We start from the raw sequence: 14,075 nt of genomic DNA, 5'->3' as shown, positions 1-14,075 counted from the left end.
AGGGTGTTTTAAACCACTGTCTTGAATGTGCTGAGGTCTTCACAATGCCATTGGTCATTCATGTTGTGTTTTGAGTACAGAGCTTGCAGCTCAGGTAACTTAAACTTATTTGAGTAAATTGAAGGACTACAGCCTTATTTCCCTTGGTACAAGGAGGAGAGCAGTCAACCAGGTTCTCCTGGATGTGGCAGACATTATTCATCAGTACTTAAAATTACTTCAAACATACTTGTATAGTATTGGGTTTCCTTGGCCTGGTTTTGGAAGCTGTGGGGAGCTACAGGGGTGGCTTCTGTGAGAAGCTGCTAGAAGCTTCCTTGGTGTCTGGCAGAGCCAATGCCTGGTGGCTCCAAAATGAATGTGCCACTGGCCAAGGCTGGGTCAGTTAGAAATTATGTCAAGGCCTCTGTGATAACATATTTAAGAAGAAAGAAAAACAAAAAGTTGCTAAAACGAGTGCAGGGAGAACATGTGAGAGAAATACCTTGGCAGCCACCAAGGTCAGTGGAGGAGGAGGGTCAGGAAGTGCTGTCCACATGCCAGAATACAGAATTTCTCTGTGTGCCCAAAGGTCTCCTGCGAGAGGCTGGCTTTGGTCAGCGAGACGTGCGGACACTGCATGGTGATTGGATGGGAAAGCGCGTGATTGACAGCTGCACAGCCAATGCGCACCTAGCCTGCCAAATGGAAGTTATGAAAGACTGGCTCTCTTGTCAGTAGAACAGATCCCTCCATACCAGCTCAAGGGGGTCTCGTGGTTTTGCTCCCCAATGCTACACCTCTGCAGCCCATAGTGCAGACCATCGTGAATGAGCAGCTCTTGGAGGTCCACAGGGTTGCAGAGATCCACCTGCAGCCCATGGGGGAGCCTCATACCGGAGCAGGTGGATGCCTGAGAGGAGGCTGTGACCCTGTGGGAGACCTGTGGAGAGAGAGGCCCTGCTCCTGTGCTGGAGCAGCCTGTCCTTGGAGGACTGCACCCTGTGGAACAGTGACCCATGCTGCAGCAGTTTTGGCAGGACTTTGCCTGTGGGATGGACTCACACTGCAGCAGTTCACAGAGAGCTGTTGCTCATGAGATGGACTCACATCAGAGAAGTTCATGGAGAGCTGTGTCACGTAGGATGGACTCCACAGTGCAGCAGGGAGGAAGAGGCAGGGCCAGTGAAGAAGGAGAGGGAGAAGGTGCGCCAGGCATTGGAGCTGAGATTCCTTTGCAGCCCGTGGTGAAGACCATGGTGAAGTAGCTGTGCCCCTGCAGCTCTTGGAAATCCATGGAGATGCAGAGATCCACCTGCAGCCCATGGACAAGACCCACACTGGAGCAGGTGGATGCCCAAAAGAGTCTATGACCCTGTAGGAGGCTTATGCTGGAGCAGGGTATCTGACATGGATCTGCAGACCTGTGAAGAGAAGAGCCCAAGCTGGAGCAGCTTTCCTGGTAGGACTTGTGACCCTGTGGGGAACTCACGCTGGAGCAGCCTCTCCTTGAAGGACTGAACCCCATGCAAGAGTGACCCACTTTGCAGCATTTTGGGGAGGACTCTTGCCTGTGGGATAGACTCACCTTGGAGAAGTCTGTGGAGAACTATGTCCTGTGGGAGGGACCTCATATTGAAATAGGGGAAGGACTGCTCTTCCTGAGCAGCAGAAGAAACAATGTGTAATGAACTGACTGTAACCCCATTCCCCATCTCCCTGTGAGCCACTACGGGAAAAGGTAGAGCAGGGATGGAGGGAGGGGTGGGGAAAAGGTATTCTTTAAGATCTTATTTTACTTCTCAGTATACTGCTCTGATTTTGTTAGCAATAAATTCAAGTAATATCTGTAATTTGAACCTGTTTTGCCCCTGACAGTGTTTGCCAAATGATCTTTCCTGGTCCTTATCTCAACTCATGAACCCTTTGTTTTATTTTCTCTCCCTCATCCAGTTACAGAGGGAAGTGATAGGCTTTGATGAGTACCTGGCATCTAGTGAGGGTCAACCTATCACGGTGCTGTAGAGACAGAGGACATTGAATAGCTGAACACCTTGCCTGGTCTCTCACAGGACCCTTTGGCTGTGGAACTGCTGAGGGTTGAACAAGGGATGATCACTACCATAGCAGTGCAGGGTCAGGAATGCTGCACCAGCCAGGACTCCATGACCCTCATCCACGAGATGATTCATGAACTGCAGAGCCAGTGAGTGGCCAGCAAGACTTGCTCACTGTTTAATAGCCCTGTATGGCCAGTGTGTAAGTCCAGTGGAGCATAGAGACTGACAGAATTATTGTGGTCTGAATGAAGTCAGAGCACCACTGAAAACTGTTGTTCTGGACATGGTGGAACTTCAGTATGAACTGGAGTTCAAGGCAGCAAAGTGGCGTCATCACTGACATTGCAAATGTGTTTTTCTCTATTCCTTTAGAAGTAGGTAGCAGGCCACAGTTTGCTGTCACCTGGAGGGTGTGCAAGACACCTGCAACCAACTGCCCCAGGTCTGGAGACACAGCCCCACTATTTGTCTTGGGCAGATCCAGACTGCACTAGAACAGAGTGTAGATATTGCTGAATGAAAGAAATGGCCAGCATGCTACCTCTTCACTGACTCATGTATGGCTGCAAATGCCCTGTGAGGATGGCTAAACTGATGGAAAAATACCAGTTGGAAGCAGAGAAGTAAACCCATTTGGGCTATTGAATTGTAGCAAGACATTGCTGCCCAGGCAGAGAAGTTGGCTGTAAAAGTCATGGAGATGCACACACACCCAGGAGCTGGGCTACTGAAGAGCATCACAACAATGGACAGGTGGGTCAGGCGGTCAAGGTTGAGAAGGCAGATGTGGACTGACAACACAAGGTGAATTATTTCTAGTCAATGGGCCCAGGACACATCAAGTCATCCTGGAAGAGATGACACATAAGGATGGGCTTGTGATTGAGGAGTATACATGGACACTGTTTTCCAGGTTATTCAGAAGTGAAATGTGCACTGCATTTAAGCAAGCAGGCAGATAAGGTCCCTGTGGTATGGTAGATGATGGTTGGAATATAAATGTGGGGTGGCCTGGCAGATTGATTACATCACACTGCCTGGAAATATGCCAAAGTAAGCACTACATGCTGGCAGTGTAAAGAACCACTGGATAGCTGGAGATGTACCCTGTGCCTTACTCCACTGCCTGGAACACCATCTTGGGCCTTGAAAAGAAAGTCCTGTGGTGACATGGCACCCCAGAAAGACCTGAGGTGTGCAACAGGACTCATTTTATTAATAGTCTCTTGGATGCCAGGGCCAAAGGGCACAATATGAGTGGGTTTCATATTCCCTGTCATGCACCAGCATCTGGAAAAATTGAACAGTACAATGGGCTATTAAAACCACACTGAAATCAATGGGTGGTTGGAACTTCAAACACTGGGATGTTTAGCAAAAGCCACCTGGTTGGTTAACACTAGAGGTTCAATGAATGAATGTGGCCCTAAACAATCAAATCTCCACATACCAAAGAGAGGGATAAATTTCCTGTGGTGCATGTGAGACGTGTTGGGGAAGAGAGTTTCGATTAGTCCTGCCTCAAGCAGAGGCAAGCCCACCTGTGGGATTGTTTTGCTCAAGGACCTGTGTGCACTTGTTGAGTAATGTAGATGGATGGGGAAACACTGTGTACCTGAAAAGGGGATTTGATTTTTAGGGGAGAAAAGTCTGTAATGTTTCATTGTATAATATTAGTAGCTGAGTGACCCTGCCACTGCGTGCCATAACTGCTATGGACAGTGAGTATGGACTGCTCCAGATACACCAATCATGAGCTTGTGATGCAGCTTGCAACCACCTAACAGCACACCAGCCCTCCTGCCCTGGAAGACATCTAGAACAGATAGAACTCACAGTCATGGACTAAATGAATTTGGCAGATATCTTAGAGGGACGGCCATTGATTATGGAAATTATTTGTTTGTGTGTATATATATATGTATGTGTGTATATATAAGTGCTATATGTATGTAGTCGGAAGGTGTAGGATTTGGGCATTAATTATATGTTACACAGTAAGGGGTGGATGATGTCCTGGTTCTTTCCAGGACAGGGTTAATTTTTGAAGCAGCCAGGATGGGTCATGGCTAGCCCATGGAGGTTGTTCTATACGGGCTCACATCATCACTGGGGGCAAGGGGAGAGCATCTCTTCAGGTTATGCGTAATGGGACAGCCACTTGTGCAGGGCAGATTTCCATGTGGTGGGCTTTTCCTTGTGTGAGTCAGTTGCCTTACTTGTACACCTTTTGTATGTTTTGTGTAGTATTGTTCCTCTTACTTTTCTGATCTCATTGCTGTTTCCAGTAAATGGTCTTTTTCTCAACCTGTAGTCTTTAACAATTCTTCTGTCCTTCCTGCTGCAAGCAGAGGGAGAGGTGGAAGGGTGAGTGAGCGAATCAGTGCATGGTTTGGAGTGTTTTCAGTAGTAACACTATTCCTAAACCACAGCAACATAGTAAAAGTAGATCATAATTATTTTACGTACAGGGTGTTTCTTTATTAAGGAGAGAGAAATAGATGCTTAACAGTGCTTTTGAAGGTGAAAAATGTAGGTGGAAAAGAATAAGAGAGTGCGTTGTGCTGTGGAATGAGTGACGCGTTGTGCATTAAGCAGTATTGCATGAACGTTTACAAGCATTACCAGCTGAGTAATGGCAGCAAAAAATGTAAACATTTCATTTAAAGAAAAAGATAAAAAAGAAAAAGAAAAGCAAATTTCATGGCTAGTAAAATGTTTCACATGACCCTGTATAGTACTACTAATAAAAGTAATAATAGTATTTGGCGAAAAAACCAAAATCCATTATGTTTATACTACTAAACAAACTTTCAAGCCTATGGCTAAAAACTTGGGCCATCTTAAGAGACATCTCTCTGGAGAGCTTATGTATTTCATTTTTTAAAATAGACAGCTTTCATGCTCTCTTTAAATTGAGTAGTAATGGAAGAAAATAGAGGGAATGAAGGGAGTATGGGAATGAAGGTACTGAAATGCAGCTTACCTTTTAAAGGCTGTGGTCAGAGACTTCTTTTGTAATTCCTTTTAAATATAATAGTTTCATTGGAAGGCTATTTTTTGTTAAGATTTCAACAACTCTGTGTCTGATCTACTGAACGATAAGACCTCAGAGATCTTAAAATTTCTGTCTTCTAAATACCATTGTCCTTAAAGTGTATTGTGGTAGGATAGAGGATTTTTCCAATAAACAAGAAAAGAAAAAGCTTTTATGGTCTAGTGTAGCAGTAGCTAGTAGGTATTTGTAAGGTTTTTGTTGAAAATTGTATACTTTTGGTTCTTTTCCAGTGTGTTAAAAGGTAAGTTCTTTCAGAGCAGTCCTTGTAAGTCAGTGCAGTTTTAGACATTAATGATGAGCAAGACAGGAATGTTGTAGCAGATGTTTTTTAGACTATAGTTCTGTGAGCGATGGGGGATGGGGTTTTTATTTTATAAAGTATTGGCTCTTCTTTCTGAGTTTGTAAGTGCCACAAAATGAGAAAACTCAACTACTATACCTAAATAGCTTTTCTTATTGCCACAATTAGAAAGACAATTATGCAGAGGATGCACCGTTGGTCTCCTATGTATCTTATGTTCTTGTTCTTCAGGAAAAAAAAAGCCTTTTAGTCTTTCTGGGGAAAGTAATTATTGGTCTCAGATGTTTTCTAATATCTCTACACAAAATTTACTCAATTATGACCCTCATCTGGAACAGCAGGAAATAAGCTAGGTACTACAGTCTCTTTTGAAATAATTCTATTTATTGTACATTTTCTTGGCTACGAAAATTATAAGAAAATAGAGAGTAGGTATTTCTAATTAGGCTTCTTAGAATCTCTTTTCTATGCATCAGTGATTACTTTAGTCTATTGATTGGTAGTTATTGTTTTAATTAAAAAGTATTTTTAAAACATCCATCATTCATAAAGTATAACAATTTGACAATGAGATTGATTGATTAGTCTTAATCAGTGACAATGTCAGAGTAATTTTGTCCTGTGTTTGTATGAATTTCTAATTTTTTTTTTTTTGTGTGGCTCTAAAGCATATCTAAAGAAGACAACATTTCACCAGGTTTATCTGTTTTTTACAAGAATCCTTATTAAATATAATAGAAGTGCAGGCATAAAAAAAAAAAAAAACCAAAAAAAACCCCCCAAAAAACAAGATAGCTGAGAAGAAGCATCTTGAATCTTGAAAACTAGGAAAGGAAAAAATAGTTGCACTTGTATACAGACTCATTTGTGTGTTGTCACACTTAAAGTTTTAGTAACCATATAGACTACTAAGGAGGTAGGTAGGGAGAGCCGCTAGATTTAGAGGTAGGGTTCTTAATGCTTGTGGACTTCTTGTGTAAGAGTGGCTTGTTTATAAATGTTGAACCTTGGATGTTATGCACTGTGGGATTCCAGTTAGAGGATAACCAGCTGAGAGTTAAGATGATACAGAACTGTTTCTCTCAAGAGCTACTCAAGAGCTGCTCAGAAAATGGCCATTTCTTCTTTACTGAAGGTTATGAAATCACATTATCCTTTATTCCTTTCTTCTGACAGAAATACTCAGGAGTTTCCTTGCAAATCCAGATGGCATGTTCCTCTTTTGAAATCACTGCCTTTGACCAATAGTGTTTGATTAAGCTTATGTAAATGAGAATTCTCTCCTTGTCTTTGAACATTTTTTACCAGTCCCAAGTAGCAGCAAATCTAAAAAAGCAGTGCTGATTCCTTTCTGTTCTCAGCATTTCATTTTCTGTGACTCAAAGATCTGGGGAGAGACGATAGGGAGAACTCATGGATTTTAGTTATAAATTCTGGCAAGTACTTGTGCCTACAATACAGGCCTAAGTTACATAGTTTGAGAAAAGCACAGATATTAAAAATAGTAGCATATGCTATTTGTCAGAAATGTGCATTTTTCACAGTCCTTTTTGACAATATTATGATTCAAGGGCTGATATAGCTGCCTTGGATCACAGCACTGCATTCTGATATTACAGCTTTAGATGGATGGCATAGCTTTCTGTTTCATCCACAGTGAGGACTCTGTGTCTTTAGTTGTATTTTATTCCCATTCTCTTATTTGCTGACTCTTATGGCAAAATTTGGGAGAAACCTGTTTTCAAAAGGGTTACAAATGAGTATTTAATTATAGATACTTAGAATCTCTCTTTAAAAAATATAAAGGAAAATATCTTAAGTGTGTGGTGGATAATAATTTATGAATATAAAATTAACATTTAAATATAAGTTTATGACAACAGTGAATATGGAAAGGTCTGCAGGGGGAACATTGCAAGATGATTTTAGTGAAACTTGTTTCAAAGGTATTAGTGGCATTCAAAATATATAGTAAATAAAACTGCCATGAAGACTGGTGGTTCTGTTTTGTTGGGGGGTTTTTTGTATGCATTAAATGTCCTTTTTTTACTGGAACAATATGGTATTCGTCTTGTAAATGTGTTTGCTTCAGCAAAGTGTGGGAAATAGGTGAAAGGCAAGTTGGAAAACTTAGAGCTCTTCAATACATATTAGCAGAAACAAAAATGGGTCATGTTCTTTTATGTGGAGAATTTTTGATTTTCCTTTTCTTTTACAAGTGTATATTGAACAATTAATAATTTTAAAAGGATTTTTGCCACAAGAATTGGGTAAAAGGCTTTTACCATGTCAGAGTATATCTGAAGAAATTACGGTTTTTAAATGGATTTCTTGTGTATGCTCTGTGTGGTTTTCAAAATAATTTTAAATATTCAGACTATTTAAATATACAGAACAGTAGGAATTTCTCATTGAATAGTAGTATCTCAGGCCACTGCCATCGCTCTTGCTGCCTGCTGTGCAATTGCAGATGACATCTTCTGTGCTGTAAAGCAGCTAGAAATAGTTATGCAACTAAAGCTAGATAAAGGAAATCATTGTTAAGGTCTCATTGAAAGCATAAGCTGAGTGATGAAAAATCTTGTCAATTCTCTCATCCCTTTTTGGTTTTGCAAGGATGTTAGGGCAATAAAGAGAGATCTCCTGTAAGATAAGAAGCAGTAACAGAAAAAAGCTTCAATGATTTATTTGGCTAATTCGCTGTAGTTACAGTGCTGCAGTTTGACATATCCCTGTTTTCAAATTAGGGGTACATTAAGATGTGCATATTCAACAGATGTGCTCATAAAAAATTCTATGTTCAAAATGTTCAAGGTTTAGGTCCACACTGCTTATACAAACTGTATGTCTAAGAGCAAAGGCTTATTATAGTTAATAAAAATATTGCAAATTGATCATACAAATCCCATGGAATTTTGCATGGGTGTTTGTACTGGAAGGTGTTTGGAATTATGTTTAATTGAATTGTTTCATCAGAATGAAGAAATACCCAGTTGGAACTAAATACTGTTTTTATAGGACTTCTGTGAGACGATTGCTTCCATCTGATTGACATTAAAAAAGAAAACACACACAAAAAGCGCCTTTCAATGGTAAACACCATATGAATTTTAAAAGAAAGAGGTATATGTTGTATTAACTAGAGTGTTCCATAATATTTTTAAAATAGGCCTAGTGATTTTTAGTGAAAATTGTTTAATAATGTTACACATGTTAGAAGTGGGAAATTATTACAGTGAAGTTAAGTTGCATTGATACCATGGGTTAAAATAAGAGATTTGAAAAATATTTCTTTTTAAGCTAAACTGTACATAGGGTAAATTTCTTGAGTAGCTACCAAAAAGATTGACATCATTTTAATGTTGATGAATGGTCCTCTAATATGTTTTGAAAAGGACTAGGCATAATAAGACAGGGACTTAGAGAGTTGCACCTGAAGCAGGCTCTCTAAAGCCATTTCTCTGAAAACATACAATAGCACATCATAATAGTATATTGAAATATAATATCGAGAATGAAACTTTTTATGCAGCTTAATAACAAGTGTTAAATTAATCTCCTTTACAGAAAAAAGTGGGTTGTTAGTATCTGAAATACTGTGACAGAATTTGGAGTTTCAAAACAGAGTTTTTCCCCCAGATGATTCCAATAAAATTTTTAAGAAACATTTATTTGTTGACAAACATTGAGGTTTTTTGCCATCAGAGGAACGCTGTGTCATACTGGCTCTTTGAGAGCATCAATGACTGTCTGCTCTTTGGAGCACCTGGAGAAGAGGGGGAAAGCCCAGATGGCAGGGGAGGGACCTTGCTAGCTGACGGCCATCCTGCTGTCCCCAAGGGAGACAAGGAAGGCAGGCAGCAGACTGGTAGAGTAGTTCCACTTGGAGTCCAGATCATCAGTTTGAGTCTGTTAGTGTACTGAAGGCCCTGGCCCTGGTTATGCTAAATACCAGTAAAATTTCTTCTCAATTGTGCTAATTTATGTCTTGATATTCTTAGTTCTTCCTTGTGAAACATTTTTGGGTTTAGATTTTCAGAAGAAATTGGTATTAGCCATCTAAAACAGTATTTAAAAATTGAATAATCAAATTATGCTTTTCTTCCATAAACCAAGACAGAAAGGAAGAATTGCTTTGTTTTGACAAGTGAACCAAAGAAGTATGACATAGAAGTCTTACAGGAATGCATGCATGAAAACTAGGCTGTCATGTTTACAAGGTGATTTTTTTCATTTGATGAATTTTTCAAACAGTCACTAGTCTGTAAACTATACTGCTATTTTTTCTGAGGAATGCAAGCTTATTTTGGCTATCTTTTAAGGAATAGAGATAGGGTTAAATATAAATACACAATTTTGATTGTGCAGCTACTTTATGAAAACTCTAAATCATTCCAAAATGTCAGTATTTTTTCAGTGTATATATATATCTATTATACAGGTTCATTTTACACCAGTCATTGACTCTTCTACAAGACAGTTGAATAAAAGACGGTTTTGAGTTATAGGTATTGAAAATGTTAGAATCAGTTTTTGTGTAAACTCTTTATATTTCTGAAGGGAAAAGGGAATGCGTGACAATGTCTGTGGTAAGTAGTATCATACTGGAAGAACGAACTGTATTTTCAGTATTCCTTTTATCTCAGTTCTGTAAACAGCTATTTAATGGTTTCCATTAGACTTCTACTTTTAATCAGTGACCTTAATTGAAGTAACATCTGTTAAGTCTTATATTAAAAGATTGGTATTTCCTTAATATTTTAAGAGACATATTTGATTTACAACCAGGCGTTTTCACCAGCAAGTGATTGACTTTGAGATATCTCCCAAAAATGTTGAAAGTGTTTGAATTGTTACTTGCAAAGGGGTATTCTGTAGCTTCTGAGAATATAAGAAAATATTATATCCATGAAATATTTCATAGTGTTGTGCTGTTAATTGAGGGGTGCAATATATTAGGCTTTAGAGGACTTTCATGTTTGTTTGAACATTGCTTTGGAAGAGCAAACCCAGAAATGTGCATTTCTGCTACTTTTAAGTCTACACCTCATCTATGACCAAAACCAATCATCTTGACCTTGCATCTTAAATCTCTGATGTACTTTTTAAGCATGTGTTTCATGCTTAAACAGTTCACTTAGAAAAACTCAAATTGTTTTTCTAGGAGTGCCTCTAGATAACAGCCAACACTGTAGTTGCTTTGTAAAAGAATATTGCTTGCAAGAAAAATAATGTATTTTTTAATTTATTCTATTTTGTTGCCCAAACATCATATGCATCTGAATATTATGTTTGTTCCTTGTGTTGTTGCTACAATATGGATAGTATTATTAAATATGACATATTAAATAGCAGACATTAAATATACTGGTTATTAAGGTTTCAGTTTTTATATAATATTTTTCTTTAATTCTGGTAGTACGTCATCACTGATGGTAAAACCAACCTTATTATTTCTCAAAAAGAGGATGTAAACAGGAAGAAACCCCTACTATGCTTTGCTTCTGATATAAAGACTCAAAGCTAGTGTATTAGTTTGAATAGACTGATGGCTTTGACTGGTGATTTAGTAAAATGATTACAAAGCAAGATGAAATTTGGTTGAGTCTGGATTTTTATGTTTGTATGTATTTGCAATGTTGTGCTGAATTTCCAGAAAACAGTTACTTCTTGGACAGAAATCCTAAGTACATGAAAAATAAGTTTACCCTGTAATGTGTTTATTTTTAGTTTCCAGTTAGTGAGAATTTTCTTTCTAAATCTTAAAAGAAAAAATAGCTACTGCTGTGATTTAGGTAAAAAAACTGATTTCTTTAAACCAAGGAAATGCAAGATACTATGAAACTTATCTCAACATTTGTTTTCCTGGTTTCCCTCTGTACCAGTCTACACAGTACATGCACAAGATCTACCATTCAACACTGATTTTATAATTCCAGCCTTAAATGCTTCCCTGATTTATCTAATATTCCCAAAGAACAAAATGTTGTATAGTTTGGTACTTCTAGTCTGTATTTTTCTATTATTTAACCTTTTTACTGTATCTGTCTTACAGGTTCTTAAAATGGAATGGGGAGGAGAGTATTCTTTTGAGTCTTCCAATTTAGACTGTTTGTTAAATGTCCTCCCTGGAGAACTGGAATTTCAACAAATCCTTAGTGATCTTGATGAGAAAATAAAGAAGAACTCTTTCAGGTAAAGAGTATTTTATTTGTTTCCAAAATACTAGTGAAAGTCATTGCATTTAGGAAGAAATGTGGCTTAACTTACCTCTCTCTTGTAGTTGTAGGTTGAAATTCTGATAAATATTTCAGCAGTAATTTTATTTTAACCACTTGAGCATTTAACAAATTTTTAATGCCATATAATTATTGTGCTATAGTCTTTCTCTCTATGGTATTTTTAACAGTTGAATCATCTTAATCTTAGGTTCTATTGCAGTAGGTGTGATAGTGAAGGAAGAAAATGTGAATTCCCATGACAGTTGTATTTCTTACTGCGATGAGATAGAATTTTTATTGACTAAAAGAACTACAGAATTTGACAAAAAGCAGAATTTAAACTCAGTGTGTTCTTTAAGCATTTCTAATGGAAGTAGAAAAATGAACTAAGTTAATATCTGTATAAATATTTTTTTCTTATATAATCCGTTGTTTTGCTATTTCAGTTAAAATTCTTGTGCTGCAATTACACATTTTCTAACTACGATTTGTAAGATATTTCTTTGTTCACTTTGTCCGCTGCTTTCCGAAAATCAGTGTTATAGAAAGAGTGGAGTACTAAAAAATTTCGTTGTTGATGCAGATTTTTTGCATGACTATAAAATTATTAGCTCAGGGCTCTGTGGCTAATTTGTAGCATAACTCTTCAGTACCTCTGTGATACTTTCATCACTGAAAAATGCTCTTAAGCAAATAAAGTTTTTGTCCACTTAAAAACATATGTGTACAGTCAGATATATAACAAATGGCAGGATTTTATATTAACTTTTGAAAATTCTTACCTTTGGATAACAGTGCATCTTACAGAGAGCTGTATGGTTTCAAAAAACATCCTCCATGACATCTCTTTTAAGACTGTATAATTTTAATGTAACCCACCTTTGTGAGAGGTCTTTTCTCCCAAATGGCTTCTGGAAGGATGGAAATAAACTATTACATACCTCACTGAAAACTGACCTAGATAATTTCTCAGTTATTGTCATATTGGTTATGCTGGACTAAGAGTTTTTTGGGGGGATTTATTTCTATTACTCTCATCTCACATTGTCATTTAAAACCTTAGTTTTTACTGAAATACTTGCAGTATTAATAATCCCAAGGTAGCAATGTTAGTGAAGATCTGGTAAATATGCTGTTGTGAACCACTGCACAATCCAATTTCATGTTACAGTTTTCCAGCTGTTGACATGAGTGAAGTGTAGATACTTACTTAGAGATTAGCTGATGTCATAACATAGTTAATTACACAGGTAATTAATTTCAGGTGTCTATGGTCTTCTGTATCTGGAAAAACAGCATCGCCATTTTTAGCATAACTACTGTCACCTCTTCAACTACTAAATAAAAATTATTTTGTTGTCATTGTGCAATGATTTCCTGAGAGAAAGATTAATATCAAAATGAACCTTTACAATGAATGCTTTACTACTGTTTTTTGTTTTAATGTATGAAAAATGTATGCTGCCTATTGAGAAAACATTTGACTGTGGGAAGGGAAGCCAGCTGTTAATTCCTTTAAGTGGTACTTTGTATCAATTTAACATTTCATGTTACAGTTTACATTAACATCATGGAAGCTGAACTGTTTGTATGTCATGAAGGCTGATTGTCACTGTCTTAGCTATCTAGTTTTACAAATTAGAAGAACTTTTCACTATAAATTTTGTAAAATCCAAATGATATTCTATCGAAGGAGAGCAAGAAACTGGATTAGGATGTGGTACACAACAATGCAGGTCAGGAAAAGTTTTGTATTTCTGCTGAATTAACACTTAAGCTAGCTTCAACCTTATTTTCACAAGGAAAAACAGGAAGTAGTTCTGTAGTTACCAGGTGCTATTTTGCTCCTGTAATATGTCAGATTCAGAAATTGAGAGAGTTTAAAATAAGATGGACAGCAGCTGATGGGACTTTTAAATTAAAAAGAGTCCTTTTATTGCTGATATATTAGAGGTGGCATAGAATGAAATAATTTTCAAGTTACCATTGATCTTTGTAAGTGGTATGATAAGAGCAGCTCTGTGTGATACAGTGATACAATTGAAATACAATCCATTTTTCATCAGATAGATTTATGCTTTTATTAGACCACAGAGAATGAACATAATAGTATACAGCATATATATATATTTAAAAATAAAACATTGTGTAAAAATTATGAGGCAAGAGTGTATAAATCATTCAACTGCTCATTTATTGCCTTCTAACTGAATAGGTTTTATAAAATTGTGTGACATGACAAATCAGATATGGTTTCTAACAGTTGAATTACCCTCAGTATTTTTGTACTGTACCAATTCTGTTTGGTACCATAACAACGACAAAAAAAAGGCCATCACTGTGAAAATGTTTTATATGCAAGTTTTAAAGTAGTAAGTGGTTCATTCATTCTCTATCATATAACAGAATTGTTACTATGCTTGAATGTTAACTTTATTTTTACAGCAGTTTATAGA

At 37.5% G+C, this 14,075-nt stretch overlaps 1 protein-coding gene across 6 annotated transcripts in view; it reads left to right on the top strand.

The window, feature by feature from the left end:
* Positions 1-14,075, top strand: part of KIAA0825 (KIAA0825 ortholog) — a 245,961-nt gene that overhangs the window by 22,881 nt on the left and 209,005 nt on the right. For all 6 annotated transcript variants that reach the window (XR_014846836.1, XM_085042658.1, XM_085042656.1 and 3 more), the window contains exon 2: positions 11,454-11,593. Coding sequence is in view for 5 of the 6 variants with exons in the window: in XM_085042658.1 (XP_084898784.1) it covers positions 11,463-11,593 (131 nt within the window). In the remaining variant the exon portion in view is untranslated. The remainder of the gene's footprint in view (positions 1-11,453; positions 11,594-14,075) is intronic.

Source organism: Lichenostomus cassidix, chromosome Z (assembly GCF_008360975.1).
Source record: "Lichenostomus cassidix isolate B80296 chromosome Z, HeHo_3.0, whole genome shotgun sequence".
NCBI classification, from domain to species: domain Eukaryota; kingdom Metazoa; phylum Chordata; class Aves; order Passeriformes; family Meliphagidae; genus Lichenostomus; species Lichenostomus cassidix.
Note: the sequence above shows the minus strand (reverse complement) of the source record. Positions and strands in the feature narration are given on the sequence as shown.